The sequence below is a fragment of the Erinaceus europaeus genome, chromosome 9 (genome assembly GCF_950295315.1).
Source record: "Erinaceus europaeus chromosome 9, mEriEur2.1, whole genome shotgun sequence".
In the NCBI taxonomy this organism is placed as follows: Eukaryota; Metazoa; Chordata; class Mammalia; order Eulipotyphla; family Erinaceidae; genus Erinaceus; species Erinaceus europaeus.
In genome coordinates, this window is record NC_080170.1 from 104,877,054 (window position 1) to 104,902,276 (window position 25,223).

Consider the following 25,223-nt stretch of genomic DNA (forward strand, 5'->3'; position numbering starts at 1 on the left):
TATAGGTAACTAAAACAATCCTGCAAAAATAATATGCAGGCTCAGACTGTGAAAACTTTCACTTTTAACAAGTCAGGAATTTTGGTGAGCTGTATACACACACACATTGCAATGAAAATTGCATTCCTAAAATCTTATATTGTAAATCAATGTTAAAATAATTTTTTTTGATGAACACAATTTTTTTTGTCAATTTCAAATTGATTTTTATATTTCCTATCACAAACCAAATTCTCTGTTCAAATCTTACATGGTCATTATGCTTCTGAATTCCACTGGGTTTTTATTTATCTCTCACTGATTAATCCTTTTGTTTTGGGTTCTTAACATGAGACATAAATGTCCCTGAGAGATTTAGGGACAGCACATGATATTATTTATCTTCCTGCTTCAACAACTTAAGTTTGGAGGCTCTTAAGCAGCTTAGCAAACAAGTACTAGAAAGATGAAGAACAAACAAAGCAGATAGAGTAACAGACCAGTCTAGTAGCTGAGGATAATAGTTCCTTTCTTTTGTTAGCTTAATAGGTTAGGTGTGTACTAAGAGAAACCCCAAAGTGTTTTGACATTCATGAAACTGCTCAGTCACTCTAAGAGGTTTGGTTTCAGATGGAAGAGCGAAGTAAGGACCATCGGGCTTTGCTCAACTCAGGAGAGGAGAATGAACTGGTGAGTTTTTCTTCTATTATCATACTCTGTGGGCAGGCAATTCTGGGATGATCCTGGTCTTAAGATTTGGAGAGGTTTGAGTACTGTACGACTCCTGAGAATTATAAGGCATGGTTATATAGTGGGGCAACCTGCAGGAACCAGGAACTAAGATAGTTCCAACTTATAGATGTTGACTTCTTGCCATCTGCAAGTATGTTGGCCTGGCTCCGACAAAGACTCCTCAGACAACATGAGAGTGATTGTTGTAATACAATACAGCAAGATGCTTGTTGACATTATCTCTTCCTTTAGTCTCTTTGTATCTATTATTAAATACATTCCGGCAAAAGCTGAGGCTTTCTTTTCCATGTTTTTGGAAAATTTGCATAACTTAAACTCAAGAGTCCTTTGGGTAGAAAAAGCATACCTGAGCATAGAGAGATTATAAGCATCAAGAAAAGAAACAAACATGGGATTTATTTAGCATACATTCACTCCTTCAGTTCTTTTTCCTTTTCCTCTACATCTGAACATGTATAAAACTCAAAAAACAAAACAAAACAGTTGTTAAAAGCTTGAAAACACCTACACTTTCTATTTTGGTCTCGAGGAGTTTACTTATATTTTATTTGATCCTCAAAACTCAGGGACAAAGGGATTAAACCCATTTTACAGCAAAGAAACCTGAAACCAGGATACATTAAGTAATTTGCCCAAAGTCATTAGTTTGGAAGAACAAGACTGGGAATACAGCCCACTCCTCCCCTCTTCACAATCCATGCTGTTTGTAATATAGTGGGGTGTCCATGTTGAATATGAGAATTGGGGGCAGGAAGGGATGGAGCAGGGGGTTCAGAGGATAAGGTCCATGTATCAGAAGAATGTAGGTTTCCTGCCAGATTCTGTGTGAGATTTATGGGTAATCCATACCCCTCCCATTTTCCACCTACTCTCCTCTGTTAACAAAAGAAAAATAAGTGTTTTCGTCTACATCTATACCCTCTAGCAAAGCCACATGTAATGTCTGAAAACTAAAACAACACCAGATTTTAAAGACTTAGTATGTTTAAAGATGTGTAAATGTTCTTGCTAATAATTCTTCTATTGTTTGCTCATTGAAGTGACAATATTGTAGATATGTTGGGTTATGTAAAATAAATTACATTTATTTATTTACTTTATTTATTTATTTCTTGACACTACGGACAGAGAGATTGAGAGGAGGAGGAGATAGGTAGATAGATAGATAGATAGATAGACAGATAGATAGATAGACAGATAGATAGATGGAGTGGGAGAGAAACACTTGCAACACTGCTTCATTGCTTGTTCCCTCCCACCCCCCCGCAGGTGGAGAACAAGGCCATGAACCTGGGTCTTTGTGCACTAGAATGTGTGTGCTCTACCATGTGCACCACTGCCCTGCCCCATAAAAAAAAGTTTTAAAAATTGATTTTAGTGGTCTGGGAGGTGGTGCAGTGGATGAAACACTGGATTCTTGACCATGAGGTCCCAGGTTCAATTTCCAGCAGCACATGTACCAGAGTGATATCTGGTTCTTTCTCTCTTGTGAATAAATAAATTCTAAAAATTTTTTTTTCATTTTACCTCCCTTTTAAAAATGGTTTAATAAGGGAGTTGGGTGGTAGCACAGCAGGTTAAGCACAGGTGGCGCAAAGCACAAGGACCAGCGTAAGGATCCCGGTTTGAGCCCCCGGCTCCTCACCTGCAGGGGAGTCGCTTCACAGGCAGTGATGCAGGTGTGCAGGTGTCTATCTTTCTCTCCCCCTCTCTGTCTTCCCCTCCTCTCTCCATTTCTTTTTGTCCTATTCAACAATGACAACATAAATAACAACAATAATTACTACAATAATAAAACAACAAGGGCAACAAAAGGGAATACATAAATAAATATTTAAAAAATGGTTTAATGCAGCTCCCAGGAAAGTTAAATTACAAAAGGATAGTGGCTGTAAAGTGATTTAAAATCTTCAGATGAGATGCAAATAATTTACTTATTTGGACTGATTGTCACTTAACTGTACCAGCTAGTTTTGATGCTTTTTTTTAAAAAAACTAGATAACTTCATAACTTTCTCTTCTATTTTTCATCTTTCTCTCACTCAGTCGTATATTTGTACTTTATAGCCTAGCTTTTAACCTTTTGTAGCCATTGAGGTTTGACAAAAGTATCAGAGGACAGTTCTAGAGACATCTAATGAAAATTCTTTTAGAATCTCACCTGCTTATTTCATTTTGTCAGGGTGTGCCAGCAGGTGGAGGGAGTGCAGTGGGACAAAAGTATAAATAAGGCTTGTTGCTATGTTATTGAAATAGCAGTAATTCCAGAGAGAGGCCAGATAAACTGCTACCCCTTAGAAAGAGTTTAAAACACAAGCAAATGAAAGGACTGGTTTCCTGGCTGCTAGTTGACACTGAAATAGTGTCTGAAATCATATATTTAAAACATTAAAAATATTGCTTTCTAATGAAATTTTCTTTCTTTATTTATATGTTGACTCTAGTCTCTGGTCAGTCATATGCTAAAACATTCATTTGCAAAACTTGGGCCTCCTTTTTCAGTGTAGGATATGTAAAAACTGGAGTCCTCTTCTTAAACTATCTTTCTTTTCTTCTCTTTTTTTAATCTTTAATTATTGGATAAAGACAGCCAGAAATCAAGAGGGATGGGGGTTATAGAAAGGGAGAGAGAAAGAGAGACACCTGTAGCACTGCTTCACCATTTGCAAAGATTTCCCCCTGCAGGTGGGGACGGGGGGCTCGGACCCGGGTCCTTAAGCATTGTGATGTGTGCGTTCAATCAGGTGCACCACCACCTGGCCGCTATCTTTCTTTTCTTAAAGACAAGTGTTTTAATACTTAACAACTGTTGTGTTTTTATCACTAATAGGTATTTTATTTTATTTTTTTATCAGTGATTTAACATTGACTTAGCAAATTATGAGGTAACAGGTATAATTCTACACCATTCCCACTACTAGAGTTCAGGCTCCCCATCTCCTCAACAGGGGAACCTGTTACCTCTCCAAGGTAACAGATATGGGTTCACTTTATATGTCTATCTGTCTGTCTATCTATCTATCTATCTATCTATCTATCTATCTATCATCTATCTATTTTTTTTATCCCCACTTTTTATGGTCCTGCCTTCCCTTCCTTTCTAAGTCACACCTACACCTAATAGATATTTGAAACTATAATTTTTTCTCTACAGTAATTTAGAATCCCAGCCCTAATAAGCATTCAAAATAGTTTATTCTTTAAAATACTGTTATATAATATTTTGACTAGAGTTCATTTTCCTTCCCCATTAATAGGTATAAATAAACTCTCCTTCTTAACACCACTAAACAATAATAGATGTAAGTCAAATCTGTGTTTAACAGTAATAGATGCTAACTAGAGTTTTTTAATAACAAATTTTTATCTCCACTTGCTTAGTTACACTAGCCTAGCCATTCTGAATAAAAATATCAATACAGAAGGCTTCTCGCTATGACCCCAGGTAGAATATTTAAACAAACTTCTGTCCTCACACCTGGTAATTGAATAAGACAGGAAGCTACCCCAGAAACCACTCTGAAGGCAGCAAACTTTTGCCCTGTTTACCTAGCAGACTCCAGTAGAAAAGATGAATAAAGCAGAAACCCTTGCCCAAAGTAGGCTGTCAGTTTCCTCTCTACAGACTTGGCTCCCTCTGTCTCACTTAAAGGGCAGTTAATTCTTTACTTCTCAATTTTGTCTATCCTAATAAAAATCTCTAACTTTTGCTGCACGTTGACTTATTCTCTCGGGTCCCCTGCACATGAAGACTGCAGATATGTCTGCAGGGAGGGTAGCTATAGTTTTCTCCTCCAAGAATTTACTTACGATTTGAGCTGTGTGCTTGCATGCAAATTCTACTCAGATGGATCAGAATCAGGAAACTTGGTGAGTTAAGGAGACTTGCTGGGAACAGGTATGACTAGGAACAGATGCTAAGGAGGAAGCAGCTGTGGTGCTCCAGGCAATTGCTGTCCTACAACTCAAAAGATCCATAACAATTATAAAATAGGTCATAACAGTTATGAAACAGCCTTGTTATAACCGTGGGAACAAATCTGGAAATAAATTCTTTCCTTCTTTTGAAAAACGATCAGCAAGTCAAACTAAACTTGGGCATGGCCAGTCCCAGTCCTTGGAGGGTGTCATTGTGGGACTTGAAGATCTTTTCCCCCAGTTTTCCTTTCTGGAAGTCTCCTTTGAGTCCGAGTTGATGTCTCCTCATTTATCTTTCAAGTGAATTATTACTTGTGACTGTGTAAGGGGATCTGAGAAAAAATTTTTGAAAAATCAAACAAATAAAAGAAAAACTATACATTGTCAGAGCAAATCATAAGCTCCTTCAGTCAAATACCCATGAAGAACCTAAGTGGGTAAGGAGGGCCTGTGGGATTATCCAAGTGAAGTCTTGAATTATTCTGCAGGGCCTGACTTATATATAAACATTACATGTTTCTAGAGTTGAACTATGTTATCATTCCTAGTGTGTAACCAAATAAGGAAAAATGGGGAGATGCAAACTAGCTAATATCCATATTGTTTATATAGAAACTTCAGTCTTAATAGATTTTAGTTTATACCTGTTAACATTAGTGGTGAGAAAGGAGTATCTATTGGTGTTTACTATGGTTTGAATATCTATGGGAAGGGAACAAAAGCCAGTAAAACACCTGGCTTCACTTATTATTATTATAATATTATTATTATTATTTTACATATGAGAATCTTAGGTTTTACACATACTACACATAGACAAGAAAAGAAAAACTATAATTTGAAAGGCAATGAGTATAGAGGAAAAATGTTGGATAGTATATTTCCTTTTCCTCCATAGGAAAATAGTTTTTAATTAATTTAGTTCATTAATTAATTTGACAGAGACAGAAAGAAATAGAGAGAGAAGGGGGAAGATAGAGAGGGAAAGAGACAGAGAGATACCTGCAACACCACTTCACTGCTCGTGAAGCATTCCCCCTACAGGTGGGGACAGGGCTTGAACCTGTGTCCTTGCAGATTATAATGTGTGGGCTTGCTTAACCAGGCGCTCCACCAGCCCTTTTATCTTTCTTTCTCTCACTCTCACATACTTGAAAGAGTGAGTTTACTTTATTCATCAATTTTTTTTTTCACTTGAAAACTGCTTGGCTCTGATTCAGGTGGGGGCAGGGGATTGAATCTGATGCTCTGGATCCACAGGCATGAAAGTCTTTTTTTTTTTTTTGCATAATCATTCTACTACCCCTCTCCCAACATATGTAAATACTTTAAGAGTGATGAACAGACTTTATTTGATTATTACTGAAATCTAGTTGTCAAATTAGTATAGCTTTAAACATATAGTCTGCAGTGTCAATGGAAGTCTCTTCTGCAACATGAAATAAATAATAGCTCCACTATTCACACTTGAACTATAGTATATTTGCGGATTACGAATGAGAACTGTTTAAAAGTCAATGGGAACAGTTCACTAAAGATCAATCATAGTCATCTGAATAGTCAGTTGAATGGCTGATGGAGAGAACAGATTAGATGGTGGCAGGTTAGGCCTGATTTATCTTCCTTCCAGAATAACTTTCTAAACATGTGGGGGCAGAATCTTAACATGACACCCCTCAAATGGTCTTTGCCTCTGTGTAAAGTGTGGGTAGAACCCTTAAATATGATGAGCTACAATTCATGCCATGTTGTTAGAAAAAAAAAAGTTTTACAGATAACATCAATGTGAGTTCAGCTGAACTCACCATAGGGAGAACATCTGAGCAGATTCTATGTAATCAGAGGATCCTCCTTGAAGTCAAATTTAAAACAAATGCGATGAGGTTCCATCTTAGTGTTCTCCAAGAACCGAGAATTTCTCCTGCCTTCGAACCACAAAAATAAAACGGGAGAATCTGGCATACAACACTTGATCTTAAAAGAGGTCCTTGATTTCTAGAAGGAGCACAGCCTAGGACATACTAGTTCTTAGTTCTTTAATTCTCTTTATTTATTGGATAGAGACAGCCAGAAATCTAGAGGGAAGAGGGCGACAGGAAAGTCAGAGAGACAACTCCAACATTGCTTTACCACTTGTGGTGCTTCGCCTCAGCAGGTGGGGACCAGGGGCTTGAACCCGGGGTCCTTGCACTTTGTATCATGTGTGTTCAACTAGGTGCACTATCACCTGACCCCATACTTTGAAATTAGTCCTATGAAATGCTGAGCAAAAGACCACGCTATGTAGACGCTTAACCCATGAATGTTGTAAGACAGTAAGTTTGTGTTATTGTAAGCCAGTAAGGTTATGTAGTAATAGGGAAGGAATACACTATTGCATCTGTTTATAGACCTATAAGATAGTAAACAGCCAATCTTAAGGCAATCACGCATGAGTATCCAAGAATGGTTATCCAATAATTATCTCCTTCTAAGAGAAAAATCAAAGAAAATGGTATTTGAAGTCATCCACCCCAGTATTTAGTGATGCTTTACATGTCATCTTGTCCTCTATCCTTGATCTAGGAGAAGTTCTGATTCCAGAAAAAAGTACCTATTAGCCCAAAATATCTCATTACCTTTGACCTACATATTGATTTCTTGACATTAGCCTCAGCAAATGTAGCCCTGGGTTGCATTTTTTTTTCTTTCAGGAAGACTATATGCTAGCACTGTTGTTACAGCATCATTGGTTGATTTAGGGGAATTCCTGTAGCTGAGGGTTTTGATTCACACTACTTAAAAAGTTGTTTTTACTGTAGAAAGAAATAGTAAATGGGGAGGGAGATGGGCGATAGCTCACCAGGCAGAGCATATCCCGTATTATGTCCAAAGTCTTGGTTTTTCAGCCCTGGCACCATGACATTGGGTGAAGTGTCATGGATGGTATAATCATGATTGCTTGTCTTTCTCTCAAATAAAAAGAAAAAGATGGAAAAAGTTAGACTAGGAGTAGTGGAGTCATTCATGCTCAAGCTTCCAGAACTGCGTTAAAAATGAGAGAGAGAAATTGAATAGTTTGAACTACTTTAATAATAATTACGAAGGCTTTTTGTAACAGTTTATTTGATTCATAATTAATATTCACTTATGCATATTAATAGCAATATCTATTTTAATAAGTAGTCATGTTAATTTCATTTAGTTGCTGTAAGAATTCACTGGAGCCTAGCTGAGGAGAGTAGTTGTACTGTAAAATGAAGAAAAAAAAAGGAAAGTTCCTCGAGCTCCTCAAAGAGTACTTACTGACATGGTGAAATATATGAAACTATAGTTAACAATGCTTGGTATCAATGCTTGATAAGTAACATGTAAATATTATTAGGTCCAGCTAACCAAACACATACCAGAAGGCTAAAGAACAATGTCTATACAAACATGATCTGTTAACTATGGACAATATTATGCCAGCAGTAAAGAAAACATGGCAGAGTTCAAGATAAGAACAGTTTTAAGAATGTTTTTCCATCTGCTACACAAAGGAATGTGATTTGACATGTTCAGATAAAGATAACAAAGGGTAGATTGTGAATAATGAACAGAAACCTGGTGCTGTGATTATTGTTTCTTTTGGGAGATAAAACATGTTTAATTCTAATCCCATGAAAGGACACATAGATATTATCTCCTTGACCATGATTCAAAGGACTCAAAGTTAGAGACCTACCAAAAAATGTATTGAAACATTCTCGGGAGTCCGGTGGTGGCACAGCGGGTTAAGCGCACATGGTGCAAAGTGCAAGGACCAGCTTAAGGATCCCTGTTCGAGACCCCGGCTCCCCACCTACAGGGGAGTCGCTTCACAAGCGGTGAAGCAGGTCTGCAGGTGTCTGTCTTTCACTCCCCCTCTCTGTCTTCCCCTCCCTGTCTTCCCCTCCTCTCTCCTTCAAGTCCTAAACTTAATCACACAACCTGTGGGAAAACTGATTAAGAATCTAGAAGGGGATTTTACCAAGATTCATAGGCAACGATGTATTAAATAAGCCAAAGCATTGTTTATTTAAAAATTATCATTGATTTGATAATTATTCAGAAGATTATAAAATTACAGGGGTATAGTTCCACTGCACACCCACCACCACAGTTCCACATGCCTCCATCAACAAAACGGTAACCATTATAGTTCTTACAAAGAATTAGACATAATTTGCAGTTTTGCTACTTTTATTTTTTTAAGCTCATGGGTTTCCTATTCCACATGTGAATAAAAATATCTAATTGTCCCCTTTCAACTCCTTGCTTCACTAAGCATAATTCAAGTTCCATCCTTCTTCCTGAAGGACACAATACCATCTTTTAAAGCTGCAGAGTAGTACTCTGTTGAATATGTGTCTCATAACTTCAAATGCATTGCTTTGTTCTTTATGCTCATTTTACATAGCACAATGCCCTCAAGTTCCATTCAGGCCAAGATTTGTTGTTTTTATTTTGTGACTGATAAATATTTCATTGTATATGAAATAATACTTGATTATATATGAAAATATGTCATTATGTGTTACATATTCTTCATTCATACATTGATGGCCACTTAGATATATCTACACATTAGCTGTTATAAATAGTGCTACAATGAACATACGGGTCCCTGTATCTTTTCAAGTTACTGTCTTCATTTTCTTTAGATAAATACCCAGAAGTAGAATTAAAGTCTGTTTTTAAATTTTGTTGAGGAAATTTCACACCGTTTTTCACAGTGAATGCATCAATTTACATTTCCACCAACTGTACACAAAAATTCCCCTTTTCCCCACAACCTTGCCAACATTTGCTTTTCTTTTCTTATCTTCTTGATAACATTCTAACAAGTGGGAGGTGACATCTCATTTTTGTTTTGCCTTACATTTTCTGGTGATAAAATGATCCTGAGCATCTTTCCATATACCTGTTGGCGTTTGCAAATATTTTTTCCAGTTCTAATTGTTGGTCTTTTATTTTTTTTTCATAGTTTTGTTGTGCAGAAGCTTTTTAGTTTGATGATGTAGTCACACTTGTCTAGAAGTTCATTTTTAATAGCTGTATTCCATTATATGAAAACACACAAATATTTGTCTTTTTCTTAGTGGTGTACCTTTTATTGTTTATGTGGGGCTTTTATAAATGAGACTGATTTTACTATTCTGTGAACTTTTGGTAAACACACACATTCATTTTTGTTGTGTGAAAATCCAAGAGTGAGGTTACTCCAGTGCAGTAGGGATAATTGTATTAGCTACACTTTTTTTTTTCTTCAAAATGTCCATATCCAGTTTACACTTGAACCAGAAACATAAGAGTAGTAATTACTTCATTCATTTCCAAACACTGTATATTTCAGTCTTTTAACCTTAAGTGTTCTGTGGCTAAATTATTGTGTCATTTTATAATTAATACTCAAATCTGGTAGAGGAAATCAACTGTATTCCTTTTGAGAGCTATAGTGACTACCTTAGATTATGGCATAATCATTGAAATTTTACTTTTCATTTTCTTATTGTCTCATGATAGAGGGCATCTTCTTGAATGCTATGTAGTTCACTCAGAAAATCTTTTGTGATTTTTTTTTTTTTGCAGAGTTCATTTACTGTATTTTTATGTCCTATTATTGGTGTGAAATAGTTTTTTATATTCAAAATATGATTAATATTTCATGTGATAAGTGCATATAGCCAATATCTTGTTCAGAGATCTTTGGATAAACAAAAGTTTTATGTTTTCTTTCATTTTTCTTCAGGTCTTACACTTTGTTCTGTAAACAATCCTGTTCATTACAGACAATATAAATCAAAATGCTATAATTCAATCTCCAGATATAACTAAGGCTAACATTTATGCCATTTTTCTTTCTTCTTCCTTTCAATTCTCTATCCTATTCCCTTTCTCTCTTTTCCTTTTTTTAAAAATTTCTTTATTGGGGGGCTAATAGTTTACAGTCAAAAGTAAAACACAATAGTTTGTAATGTGTAACATTCCTCAATTTTCCACATCACAGGTTGTCCTATGCCATCATGTTCCAAGACTTGAACTCTCCCTCCCATCCCTGAGTCCTTTACTTTGGTGCAATACATCAACTCCAGTCCAAGCTCTGCCTTGTGTTTTCCCTTTTGTTCTTATTTTTTAACTTCTGCCTATGAGTGAGATCATCTCATATTCTTCTTTCTCTTTCTGGCTGATCTCACTTAATAGGATTCTTTTCCTTTCCTTTTCTTTCTGTTGGATGAAGTCAAGTTGTAAATAAAGAGCACATTACTCTATAAAATGCACTAGAAAACTCATCTTTTGGAAGTAGAATCTCTACTAGGTTATTCTGGTCTACCAGTTTCTCAGATGTGTGAGGAACGTACATATGTAATGTCATTTACTCAGTATTTTGGATGCTGCTTGTAAGTTACTTCTCACATAGTCCAAATGTTTTAAAATTTAAAGCTAAATATACACTCTATCTTTTTGTTTTCAATTTAAGAAAAAGTTTCTCACTTGAGCTTCCTGAGAGTGGTTTTCAGTGTTTTCTTTCATGGAAAGAAAGCTTTGTGATATGTCTTTAGTTCTGATGGTATAATTCTTCTATAGTTGTTCTTTCTGAAAATTATCTTGATCATTCTGTGCCGTTTGCATTTCCACACCAGTTTTAAATTAGTTTATCATATACTTCAAAACATTTCATGTGATTTTAGAAGAGATTGCTAATCACTAATCCTCAAATCTCACATATCTCTTCATTTGTTCATCTTTGGTTTTCTCAGTGTCTTTTTTTTTTTTGGAAATATATTTTTTAATTTATTTATAAAAAGGAAACATTGACAAAACCATAAGGAATTTTATCCCTGGGTGATATTACAGATAGTAATTGATTTTATTTTCAAATTGTATATACAAAAACATTTTTCTTTGTTGGCATAGTATCCCATAACCTTGGTGAAATCACATATTAATTCTAATAATTTGTATAAAAATTAGATTTATACACATAGTTACTCATAAAGAGAATCTCCCTCTTTGTTGAGTTATAGTTGACATATAATATTATGCAACTTTGAATTGTATAATGTATTGATTGAGTTGATAATGTAAAATGATTACCTTAAGTACTCTGAAATGGTTATTACCACAGTACTAGCTACTGCTACCGTCACTTTACATAATTACTACTTCCTTATTGTCATAACTAATCTCTTAGCAACATTCACATATACAATACAGTACTGTTTTTTTTCCTGATTTTCCAGCTGTTATGTAACTTATTTCTTTTTCTTGTGTTTTACTAGTTAGGACTCAATTATGTTGGATATTAATGGTGATTGATTGTGGACAATATTAGCTTGTGACTTCAGAGGCAAATATCTTGCATTTCGTGATTAAGCATGATGCTACCTGAAGGATCTTATTTATTTCTACTTTACTAAGAAGTTTACTTTTTTTTTTCTTATTTTTTATCATGTATCTGCGTTACATGTGTTTAGGAAAGTATTTTTCTGTATTTACTAGGATGACATTATAATTTCCCTCCTCAAAATTAATATACAGAATCTAAAAAGTTTCTTTACTGGATAGAGACAGCTAGATATCAGGAGGGAAGGGGGTGATAGATGGAGAGACAGAGAGACACCTACTGTGTCACCACTGGCAAACCTTCCCCCCACCCCGCAAGTGGAGACTGGGGACTCGAATCCAGGTCCTGGAGCATTGTAACATGTGTGCTTGCCCAGGTGCGCCACCACCTGGCCCCAATATACAGACTCTATACTGGCAAGTTTACAAGACTTTTTTTCATGTAGGGAACCAAACTTGGATCTCACTTACATCCATTTATATATTTGAAACCCATGAGGAAATAGTTTTCCTCAGGCCACACATACTTTGTTTTAACTAACAAAGTATGGTCTCAGATTTATACCTGTGATCTTTCCACCATGCTTAAGAATTGCTTTCAAGACCTGCTAAGAAATCCTGGCCTACTGAAACACCCTTTATTAGGAAAATTAGTGAAAATATTAGTATTGAAGATAAAACCTTAAAAACTAAAGCTATCAGATCGATTACTTCATTAAGTTGAAGAGATTCAATCATTGAAGGGCTATCAAAACTTATTAAAAGATAACTTCCTGACATTCCACATTTGTGATTTGGATACAGAAGTTTAGGGTTAAAGGGAAAAAAGTAAAAGCAGAGCTGAAAACAATAGTATATTAACAATGATGTCCAATATGTGTATTTTGAGATGGACACACACAGAAGCCAAACTACTACACAAGGGTCAAACCTGGACCTCATACAAGCAAGTCCTTACCTGTACTTAAAAAAAAATTTATTAATAACTTAATATTGATTTACAAAATTCTAAGATAACTGGTATAATTCTGCACTGTTCCTACCACCAGAGTTCTGTATTCCTATTCCCTGCATTGAAAGTTATAGGAGGGGAGTCAGGTGGTAGCACAGCAGGTTAAGCACATGTGGTGCAAAGTCCAAGGAACAGCTTAAGGATCCTGGTTCCAGCCCCTGGCTCCCCACCTGTAGGGGAGTCACTTCACAGGCGGTGAAGCAGGTCTGCAGGTGTCTGTCTTTCTCTCCCCCTCTCTGTCTTCCCTTACTCTCTCCATTTGTCTCTGTCCTATCCAGCAATGACAACAACAGCAATAGTAATCACAACAATAAAAAACAACAAGGGCAACAGAAGGGAATAAATAAATAAATATTTTTAAAAAGACATTAAAAAAAGAAAGTTATAGTAGTTCTTCCATGGTTGCAGAGAGGGATTGACTACTATTTCTATAACTATCTATGTTTATACATATTTGTCTCTCTCCCTTTTCCCCTATAGTTCTGCCCTCTCTTCCCTTCCAGGTCACACCTACAACTATTACTGCTTCCAAATGTTCTTCCTCTTCTCCTCTTCTCTCTTTGGGTCCTGGTGGAGTTGGATTTTAGAGCCCTTTACTCATCTTCCACCTATCATTTCTCCCCCACTGGGAGTTTGAACCAAAATTCTTTTCTGGGATGCAGAAGGTGGGAGTTCTGGCTTTTGTAATTGCTTCTCCATTAAACATAGGTGTTAGCAGTTCAATCCATACCCCCAACCTGTTTCTATCATTCCCTGGTGGGCTAGGGCTCTGGAGAGGTGGGGCTCCATTGACCTATACTCTACCCACTGAGCCATCCATTACCCCGCACCCCACAGTGGTGCAGGACTCAAACCATTAACAGCATTCTTCTAGGCTGTCCCAATATACTAAATAAGTCTAGTTTTTGAGATTTTAAAATAAGAGATATCTTATCTTTTAAAATTTTTAAAAAATTTTTAATTATCTTTATTTATTAGATAGAGACAGCAGAAATTGAGAGGAGGGGGGCGATAGAAAGGGAGAGAGCCAGAGAGGCACCTGCAGCCCTGCTTCACCACTCATGAAGCGTTCCCCCTGCAGGTGGGGACCAGGGGCTTGAACCTGGGTCCTTGCGCACTGTAATGTGTGTGCTTAACCAGGTGTGGCGCCACCACCTGGCCCCTTAAAAATAAGAGATTTCTGGGAGTGTGGTGGTAGCGCCATCGGTTAAGAGCAGGTGGTGCAAAGCACAAGGAGTGGAGTAAGGATCCCCTTTAGAGCTCCGGGCTCCCCACCTGCAGGGGAATCTCTTCACAAGCGGTGAAGCCGGTCTCCAGGTATCTATCTTTCTCTTCCCCTCTGTCTTCCCCTCCTCTCTCGATTTCTGTCTGTCCTATCCAACAACGATGACATCAACAACAACAACAATAATAACTACAACAATAAAACAACAAGGGCAACAAAAGGGAATAAATAAATAAACAAACAAATAAATAAATAAAAATAAGAGATTTCTTTACAACAAGGGGAAATAGAAACTAATCTTAAATTACCTGACCCCTTTGGATGCTTCTCAGATTAGAGAAGCAAACAAAATTAACATTGGCTAGATTGTAGGAGAATAAGTCTAAATAGAATCACAAATGCATAGATAAAGTACTTGACTCAAAGTAAATGAGACAAACTGGTTGTGCTGAGGTATGGGCTAGGGGGCTTGAGGCACTGAGGAAAGAGGAGAGGCACTAACCTGACGAGGAATGCACAGTTCACCTGGCAAAACCTTTGTCCTATGAGAGGGTTCTTTCATGACAATATTATTTTAGAAATTCACCCTAAATATAAGTAAATCATTATTATTTGAAGCTAAAGTATCCCCTAGGGCCTTGATTAACCTTAATTCTAAATACCCAAACGGCACACTTCAGAAAAACCTACTCTGGGTCAGGGGTGGGTAAATAGAATAATGGTTATGCAAAGAGACTCTCATGCCTGAGGCTACGGAAGTCCCAGGCTCAATCTCCACACCACTATAAACCAGAGCTCATTAGTGCTCTGCTAAAAAGAAAAAAGAAAAGAAAAAGGAAAGAGAGAGTGAAAGAAAGAAAGAAAGAAAGAAAGAAAGAAAGAAAGAAAGAAAGGAAGGAAGGAAGAAAGAAAGGAAGAAAGAAAGAAAGAAAGAAAGAGAGACAGAAAGAAAGAAAGAAAAAAGAAAGAAAGAGAGAAAAAGAAAGAAAGGAACCTACTTTGAACATCATGGGGAAAGCCTGCCTAATAAATTTTGGGGAATGCTGAACCCGTACTAACAAATGTTAAAAAAAAGTTAGGGGACTGGGTGGTAGCGTACCTGGTTGAGTGCACATGTTACAGTGCTCAAGGACCCGGGTTCAAGCCTCCAGTCCCCACCTGCAAGGGGAAAGCTTTGCAAGTGGTGAAGCAGTGCTGCAGGTGTCTGTCTGTCTGTCTCTATTTCCCTCTCAATTTCTGGCTGTCTCTATTCAATAAATAAAGATAATAAAAAATTTTAAAAATCTTAGAAATATTTTATCTTGTTATTCTTTTAAATATACTTATTTTGATTTTTTATTAATTTATAATTGGACAGAAAGAAATTGAGAAGGGAGATAAGAGAGAGATACCTGCAGCCCTGATTCACCATTTGTCAAGCTTCCCCCCTGCAGGTGGGGACTGGGGACTTGAACCCAGGTCCTCAAACACTGTAATGTGTGCACTCAACCAGATGTGCCACCATCTGGCCTCTATCTTGTTATTCTTAAGGTAAGCACATATAAACTTTCTTTTGGAAGTCTTCCAAGCCCATGGGAATACTCTCTTAATTTATTTTGTCCCTGTGTTTTAGAAAGTAGTGCACTATTTATATTTTCAATCCTATCAAATCATGTTATTATATAGCAAAGCTGAATTTGAATAAAATTAGATACAGAAATGTGGATCATACAATTTTGTCATCTTCCTCTGATACATTCTTATGAACCTTAAGAAAAAAGTAAAACTTAAACCAGAGCTGGGGAGATAACATAATGGTTACAAATGACTTTCTTTTTTTTTCTTTATTTATTTATTCCCTTTTGTTGCCCTTGTTGTTTTATTGTTGTAGTTATTATTATTGTTGTTGTCGTTGTTGGATAGGACAGAGAGAAATGGAGAGAGGAGGGGAAGACAGAGAGGAGGAGAGAAAGATAGACACCTGCAGACCTGCTTCACCACCTGTGAAGCGACTCCCCTGCAGGTGGGGAGCCAGGGTTCGAACCGGGATCCTTATGCCGGTCCTTGTGCTTTGCGCCACCTGTGCTTAACCCGCTGCGCTACAGCCCGACTCCCACAAATGACTTTCTTGACTGAGGCTCTGTGGTCCCAAGTTCAATCACCAGCACCACCATAAACCAGAACAGAGTAGTGTTCTGGTATTTCTCTCTCTCATTAAATAAAATTAAAATTAAACTTTTTAAAAAATGTCAAACTTACACAAAGAAAAACTGGAGAAAACATGAGTTATTTTTCTTAAAAAAAAATCTAAGGTGACATTTAAAAGTAAATAGAAAGAAATAAGCCTGTCCATTCCGTGCTTCTTCTTTCCAATGCTCCAGTTCTATATGCCAGGGTGATAAAAGGAACCTTTGTTTTATTACATCAGCTGACAGTTTTAAGTACTCAGTCTGGTTCAACCACCTGAAATAGGGTTTCTCTCCTAACTTACATCCCTGAATCAAAAGTGGCTATTTCTTGAAACAAAAATGATATGTTTACTTTCCAGGAGGTGTTTGGATACCGGACTCAGAACCTACGTAGAGTTTTCTGCTTAATAGCATCGGTGCTGACCTGTGGTTCTCTTCAGCTAGTCCTCTACTGGAGGCCCCAGTGGAGGGTGTGGATCACCTGCACTCCTTGTTCTTTGCAAGAGGCAGATAGTCTTTTACTAAGGACGACGGTATGTCCCCTTCTGTGTTTCATCTGTGCCACAAGTAATAGATAAAGAGCATTATAGAGGGTGGCTCTCCCTCTGTGTATAAAGAGCTTCTCCTCCCCAAATAGAAGGTGGCAGAACTACCCCTGCCATGTGCATGTCCTCTCTTATTTTGACACAGGAATAAACAGAACAGTTCTTCCCTGTCATCCTGGGAAAGCTTTTACCACAACAGGCTAATTTGTCAGCGTGCTTACATGAAAAGTAGTTGTCAGTGTTGCAAGTCTTAAAAACATAACATAGGAATCACTATTACATTTTTAATAAATATGCATTTTAAGTAGATGAGACATTTTAAACATCTAATTGTCATTTCAAGATAGCCGGAAACTAATTTCTAAATATCAAACTTCCCTGCAAAGTTTATTTTTATTCTCTAGCACAGTGGCTTACAAATTGTAGTGTGAATCAGATTTACTTGGGAAGCTCCATAAATGACAGACTTGGTTACATCCACAGAATTCCTGTGTGTTCAGTATGTTTGAAAATTTACATTTCTAGTAAGTTCTAAGATAATGCTGATATTCTTGTCTATTGTCCAAACTTTTGAAACCAGTTGTCTAGCAGTTGGGGAGGTATTTGGTTACCTGAGAACCTTATTGAATACAATTCAAGAATTTCATGACGTAAATTGTCTTTTCTAGGATGAATTTCAGAGGTACACGAGAAAGAAAGTGATCTGTCTCTATTTATCCTCTCTGAAGTTTCCAATAAGCAAGAACCCAGAACAGCCGCTGGTGGCTGACCATCACTCTATCATAAACCATGCTGTATTGAAGCCAGAGTTAAAAGTAAGTGGCTTTAAGTGTATAATGTTATGACATGTTTTTCCTAAAAATCATCTACCAACAACAACAACAACAAAAAAAAAAAACAAAGAAAGTGCTGATATGCTTAAAATTTCATTACACTGCTGGGCTATGGATTAAAGGTATCTATTAAAGAAAAGAGAGCTGCCCAGGGACCTGTATTGGATGGGTATTTCTTTGTGAATGACATCTAGTTCTTTCATACTTTTTTTTTTAATTGCAGCTTCGATGTATCCAGGTGCAGAAAATAAGGTATGTTTGGGACAACTTGGAGAAGAAATTTCAGAAAGTTGGGTAAGTCTGACTTTTCTCTTACTACTAAATCAGAATACCAGTGGAAGAAACAATGATTTGTTGAATGCCATGAACTGAAGTATGATTCCTGTACTGATTACATTTTAGGTTGCTAGAAGACAGCAATTCTTGCTATGACATCCACCATACTTTTGGCTTGGGTCTGACCAGTGAAGAGCAAGAAATCAGGTATAGCTTTTAGCATTCTCTGAAAGCAGAACAGGCAATATCAAATGGCTTAGATCTGTCACTGTTGACATAATTCTTCATCAACTCCATATAATTCAACTTAATTTGTTGGTGTACAGAGAATCTAAATTGTTCTTATATTAGACAAACTTAGAAAAATTGAATAGATTAAAAAGAATAATGCAATCAAACAACATTCAATTTTTACTCAGGATTATAGAATAGTCTTTCCTGTGTTTTTGAGTCATTTTATAAACATCGGTTTATTTATTTTTATTTTTTTGTAATTTTTATGTATACAAAGGAAACACTGACAAAAACCATAGGATAAGAGGGATACAACTCCACACAGTTCCCACTACCAGAACATCAGCTTCTTATCTTCCAAATCCTCTGAGAAATAGAAAGAATATTATGATTGCATTTTACTATGGAGAAGAGCGCAGGAGATGAGGATTGTGTTGGCTCAGTTAGTTATATCATTCACTGTCATGTTGATAACACTTAGAACAGTGCCCAGTTTGTGGTAGAACTGCTACCATAAATACCTACTTGTGGAATGAACAAATATATGAATGCACTCACTGATCTACTAGCCTAGTGTCTCTGTATGCCAGAAATTTTGCAATGCACTAGTAATGTTAGGGAAGGAAAAAAAAAAAAAAAGATTAGTCCTTGCTATGGGATAGTCACTAAACAGTAGGAGAGAGGAGGAACAGTTGAACACTTCTGAAAATGATACCCACAGATGCATGTGGATTAAGAAATGATGACATTGCTCATTTGTTCACAGTGATTTAGAGACCCTACGTTCAATCATCTATGATTTAAAATGATGGAGTCTGGTGAATCTGAAAAGACATCATTGTAGACATTCCCCCCAGAATCTTTATGATCATTTTCTTTTCATGCCAGTTTTTAAGGATATCACCTTTATAATCTTTCTCAGACAGGAGAAATATAAATTTTCAGACTTAAAAACACTCTGGTATTTAAAAATAGCAGCTCTTGAACCCTACTTCCAGGAGTCTTATTATGTAAAAGCTAAGGGTAGTAGTAAGAGAAGATACTCATTTTCAACAAATATCTCAATAATTTTCATGTGTACCATCCCTGAAAATGGCTGATCTGTTGTAAGTTTTCCCCCTGCCTGAACACTATGACAAATGAACTGGGTGGCTAGACTATAATAATATTACAAAATGTCTTAGAAATTACATCATTGCATATTTCAGATGTGGTGTTAATACACTGAGATACAGAAAGTTTTAAAGCATATTGGTTTAATAGCATTAAACATAAGACATGTAATGGATTGATATAGGTCATTCAGGAAATTTAGCTGACAAATGTTGATATGCTTTGCCTAGGAAACCATTTACACAAGACAGGCTTTCCATCAGTGTAGCTATCTCCCATTTTTCCTTATTTATCAAGTGACAAGTTTTAATAAGCATCATACATAATTAAATTTAAATCTGGCCCACACAATAAAGAACTTGAAATCTAATAAGGAAGACAAAGAATTTAGCTTGTCAAATGTAATGAATAGAAGAGATAAGATAATTCTAAATGTACATTTTTATTTTATGAGTGTATTTATTTGGAGTATAAAGAAAACAAGTCAAATGTGGAATATTTATTTATTTATTTATTTATTTATTTATTTTTAGTGTAAGGCCAATACTTAAATTAAACGTGACTACTTGTTTTAGTTATTATCATATACATTTTTTGGCCTCCAGGGGTATCCTTGGGGCTTGGTGCCTACACTACGAATCCACTGCTCCTGGAGGCCATTTTCCCCATTTTTGTTGCCCTTGTTGTTATTATTGTTGTTGTTGGACAGGATAGAGAGAAATCAAGAGAGGAGAGGAAGACAGAGAGGGGAAGAGAAAGGCACCAGCAGACCTGCTTCACTGCTTGCGAGGAGACCGCCCTACTCACCCACAAGTGGGGAACCGGGGGCTGGAACCAGGATCCTTGGGAGGGTCCTTGTGCCTCGCGCCATGTGCTTTTAACCCACTGTGCTCCCACCCGGCCCCCCGTATACAGGTATTTTTTTTTTTAAGTAGATTTGAGCTTTCATGCATGAAAAACAAGAGAATAATACTACTTGCAATGGCTAAGTTATGGAAACAACCTAATTTTTCATCAATGAATGAGTGAATAAAGATGTGGCATATACATTCAAGGAAGCACCAGTTACCAATATAATTAGATGAAATTGCCATATGCAACAACATAAATGGGATTTGAGAGTAATATGCTAGTTGAAGTCAGACTGAAAAAATATTGAATGTTTGTGTCACTGATATGTGGAAAATAAAGAAAATTCAAATTAATGAATCTAGGAAAAAAAACCAGCTCTTGGATACAGAGAAAACAGTGGTGGTTACTGGGGAGAGAATGAGTCGGGTGGTAGGTAACCTGGGCAAACAGGCTCCATTGTAAAGGGATGAATAGAATACAGATATCTAATTACAGAGCCAAACATCTGAAACTTATGTTACAGAACAATTTGACTACAATAAACTATATGACACAAAAATGTCTAATATAATAAGTAAAGGAAAGGGATACACAAAATGATGATGAAAAGCTTCTCTTGATACCAATCAGCTAGCTGGTCATGAGGGAAGAGCCATACAAAGATTTAAGGGGAACTCATAGACAGAAGTTGAAAAAAAAAAGGACAGAGGGGAAAACCACAAAGCAGAACTTGGACTGGAGTCCGTGTACTACACCACAGTTACAGACTCTGGCGGTGGGGCTTGGGGTGGGACAGGAGTATTCAGGTCCTCAAACATGATGGCAGAGGTGAGGGGGGGAGGGACCTGAGGGGGTTAGACAGAAACATGGAAAACTGAGAAATGTTACACATGTACAAACGACTGCATTTTACAGTTGACTGAAACTATTAATCCTCCCAATAAAGAATAATAAATTTTAAAAAAGATTTCAAAGAAAAACTGTTCTAATCAGTCTGTTAGACCTCACATCTCTCCATCACTAGATTCAATTGTCAGATTTAGTTCTCTTTTTTTCTTTTTAAATTTTTTATATTTATTTCTTTTCCCTTTTGTTGCCTTTGTTTTTTATTGTTGTTGTAGTTATTATTGTTGTTGTTATTGATGTCGTTGTTAGATAGGACAGAGAGAGATGGAGAGAGGAGGGGAAGACAGAGAGGGGGGAGAAAGATAGACACTTGCAGACCTGCTTCACCACCTGTGAAGTGACACCCCTGCAGGTGGGGGGCCAGAGGCTCAAACCGGGATCCTTATAAGGGTCCTTAAGCTTCGAGTCATGTCCGCTTAACCCGCTGTGCTACTGCCCGACTCCCTCAAGTTTAGTTCTTAAGGTGAAGTAGACATTAATGTGGGAAGGACAGTCCAAGCAGAAAGAGATAGAAGGGCAAGTTTTGGGTCCTAGGAAGTGAACAGGCTCTCTCCAAGGATTTGAATAAAATAATTTTGAGCATCACAGTGCCTTGTATTATAACCTCTTTCCAGTAAGAGGTTTAAGTACTTGTGAAATCAGCAGCACTTACTGATTGGCCTCTCTGGTTTTCAGCCACTCTGAACCTCATTGTTTTCATGAAATGTAATCAGGAGACCTTGATTTGAGTCCTTTCTGACATTTGTGAGTAGCAATATCACTTTGAAAATCTTGATGTAAAAGTTAAACAAATATGGACTCAGTTCTCAGTTGTACTTTAGATCCATCATATAAATTTTCATTATTGGGATGTACACAGTCAGGGTTGTGAAGTCATGGAGACCATGGAATGAAGCCTGACTGTTTCATTTTAGTTCTGAGGCTCTAAGAAAGTGATAAAGTTTATCTGAATTTCAGTTTTATTTACAATAAATATGATGCTATGAAATCTCATCGCATAATGTGATGAGATGACTAAAGGTGATTATGTACACTATAATTTATATAAGGCTCTATGCAATTTCTGACCTATCATCTCTGTGCAAAATATTTACACTGAAGAGTTCTTCCCATAGGCAAAATGGCTATACTAGTCCTTTCCTTTGGACTATTGTAATGACCAAAGGAAAGAGACTTTTGTAAAAAAAAAAAATTGTAAAATATACAAACATCAGGGTGTGGTATTATAATGTATATATGTGTGGATTTACAAGGTATCGTCATCCTGATAATATATCATCTTCCAGTTTTTTGGCTTACTCATTCATGTATTTCCTGAATAAATATATGATGAGGATCTGTTCTAAGTGCTGGGAATACCAAGACAGAAACACATCTCTAATAGCTACCTAGCGTTATTTGCAGAGTTCAGAAATATCTTCATGCTTTAGATCTTCTTTGGAAATAATCAAATTCCTTTAAGAATTACTCAAAAATACATTTCTAGTTATATTTTCACTCCTGAATTATACTGTACATAGGATAACTTTTAAACAGGAAACAATTTTGTCTACCATATACAGACATTCACTTTAAAAACGTTAGTGCTTCAAAATTTGCACACTAATTTTTGATAGAAGGTATAAACTCTCTAATGGGTAGAGAAATTACTTCTGCTTAGATTGATCTGTATTCATTCACCTGTCACTGAGCTTTTGCTACTAATATGACCAATCTCCAATAGAAGATTAGTGTGTGGGCCCAATACCATTGAGGTGGAAATTCAACCCATATGGAAGCTGCTGGTTAAACAGGTAACGACTTTCTTTTCTCTTTAAAATCTTTCTTCTCCTTTGATTTCTATTACTCAGGGTAACCGTATGTAACACATAGACATGCCACTGTGAATAGCATCTGTGTTGCATGCAAATATTTCATAAATGTGAAAACTGATGACAGAAGAAAAAGAAAAGTGATTTAAGAGCAAACACACACACACACACACACACACACACACACACACACACACACACACACACATCTTATTAGTGGACAATTAACAACCAGAACCAGATAGTTCAACACCTATAGTACTCAACTATCAATATATAGAATTTTGGATGCTAAATATCTAACATACATCAGTCAGAAGAATAGACAGAAGTTAGGGTCTGAGGTATAGTTTACTGAGCTATTCTTAACTCTCCCAAGAAAGTTTATCTTGAAGAAAACTCCAAAAGAAAAGGATCACAAGTGCATAGCTACAGCAAGGAAATGGAACCATGATGGTAATGGAAATGATTACGAATACTCTGCTCATTTTGACAAGTATAGAAAGACTCATATAATGCAAAACAACAACAACAAAGGAAAGTGTGCTAGTATTTTCTGGCACACTAGTAAAAAAGAAAAGGGCATCTAAAACTATTTTCCACTGGGTTTCAAAATAATAAAAAGGAATTAAATCAATTATTATGGTAGTGTTTCTCCTACAAGATATATTTAACCAATTTGCTACTGCACTTATGTAAACTGGAAATCATATGAATGCATAATCTACAATTAAAGTATTTTATGCAACCAAACAGGAGAGCTATAATTTGTGAGAAAGACATGTTGGAATGGCAATAATAAGAAACATTAAGGAGTAAAATCCTTTTTAGTGCACAAAATATAGCCACAGGTTTAACAAAACTCTATGGTATGACTAACGCACAGATTACCAGTTCATTTTTAGGTCTAACGTTCAAGTTTGTTTAATACATTAGAGAACATTACAAAGTAGAGCTATGGAAGAGTGGCATTGGGTGGAGCTAATATTCCATTTAGTAATCATGAAACCATTTATGATGCTAGCTCAGAAGATCTCGGAATTTCCCTGTGGTATATGTTGCATGACTTTTGCTACCTCCCACAAGTTGCCTTCTCTGCTACCATTATACATGTCTTATTCAGTTCTGGAGAAGGAACACAGGGCCAGACACATGTGCAATATAGCTGAGCTGCATTCTCAAGCCATTTTTTTGTTTGTTTGTTTTAGAGACAGAGAAGAAGAGAGAGACAGAGACACAGAGAGAGAGAGTAAGAGAGAGAGACAGAAAGAGAGAGAGAGACAGACAGAGAGAGAGAGAGAGAGAGAGAGAGAGAGAACAGTGTCTTTAATTTAGTGGAGGCTCAGCTCAAACCTGGGTGACACACACAGAGAAGTCATTCGTCATCCAAGCAAGCCACTTTGCTGACCTCTCAAACAAGTTTTTACTTTATTTTATTCTTTTAATGCTTGATTTTAATTACTATGTCAATTTACTGTGATAGAGACAGAGAGAAAGGAGAAAGGGAGAGAGAAAGAGAAGCACTTGCAGCACTGCTTCACCATTTGGGAAGCTTCCATCTTGTGGGTTCAAACCAGATATTTATTTATAAAGTGATGTTCCTTCTCTTCTTTTCCTATTTATTTATTATTGGACAGAGACAGAGATAAATTGAGATAGGAGGGGACACACAGAGAGAAAGAGACAGAGAGACACCTGCTTCACCACTCGTGAAGCTTTGCCCCCTTGCAGGTGGGGATCAGGGGCTTGAACCTAGGTCCTTATACACTGTAATGTGTGCACTCATCGAGGTGCACACCGTCTGGCCCCTCAAACCAGCCTTTTAAGTTCTGTATTACTGGGAAGGAGAGAGGCACTAGAGTACTGTTTTACCATCTGTGGAGTTCCCCATCTGCCTCCCATGGTGCTCCTACATGGTGCTGGGGATCGAATCTAAGTCCTCAGGCACTGGACTCTACCAAGTCACTAGTAGGTTTCACTGCTATCTTTTAAATAGTAGAGTCAGAAAGATAAAATTATAGAAAATTGAGGGAATTAAAAACAAAATCAAAGTTATTGTCAAGGGACCTGGAAGTACCTGGATGAGTGACCAGATCTGGTGCTGAGGATGCTCTCTGCCTAAGATTTTCCTTATAGTTCTTTGGAAGACCTCTTTTCCCTATCCCACCTCATTTAAGGGAATACCCACACTGACCTGATGGCTTCTTAGAGGATCCTGCTAAGACTTGTGATGTAAAGACTGTGCCATTTT

General features: G+C 36.8%; 1 protein-coding gene across 3 annotated transcripts in view; it reads left to right on the top strand.

Moving 5' to 3' along the window:
* Positions 1 to 540: 540 nt before the first annotated feature.
* The window catches only part of ATP13A5 (ATPase 13A5), a 102,085-nt gene continuing 77,402 nt past the window's right edge, over positions 541 to 25,223 (top strand). For all 3 annotated transcript variants that reach the window (XM_007517407.3, XM_060198497.1, XM_060198498.1), the window contains exons 1-6: positions 541 to 669; positions 16,762 to 16,935; positions 17,616 to 17,762; positions 18,004 to 18,074; positions 18,183 to 18,263; positions 22,885 to 22,954. In XM_007517407.3, coding sequence (XP_007517469.1) covers positions 610 to 669; positions 16,762 to 16,935; positions 17,616 to 17,762; positions 18,004 to 18,074; positions 18,183 to 18,263; positions 22,885 to 22,954 — 603 coding nt within the window. In that variant the 5' untranslated portion in view covers positions 541 to 609. The remainder of the gene's footprint in view (positions 670 to 16,761; positions 16,936 to 17,615; positions 17,763 to 18,003; positions 18,075 to 18,182; positions 18,264 to 22,884; positions 22,955 to 25,223) is intronic.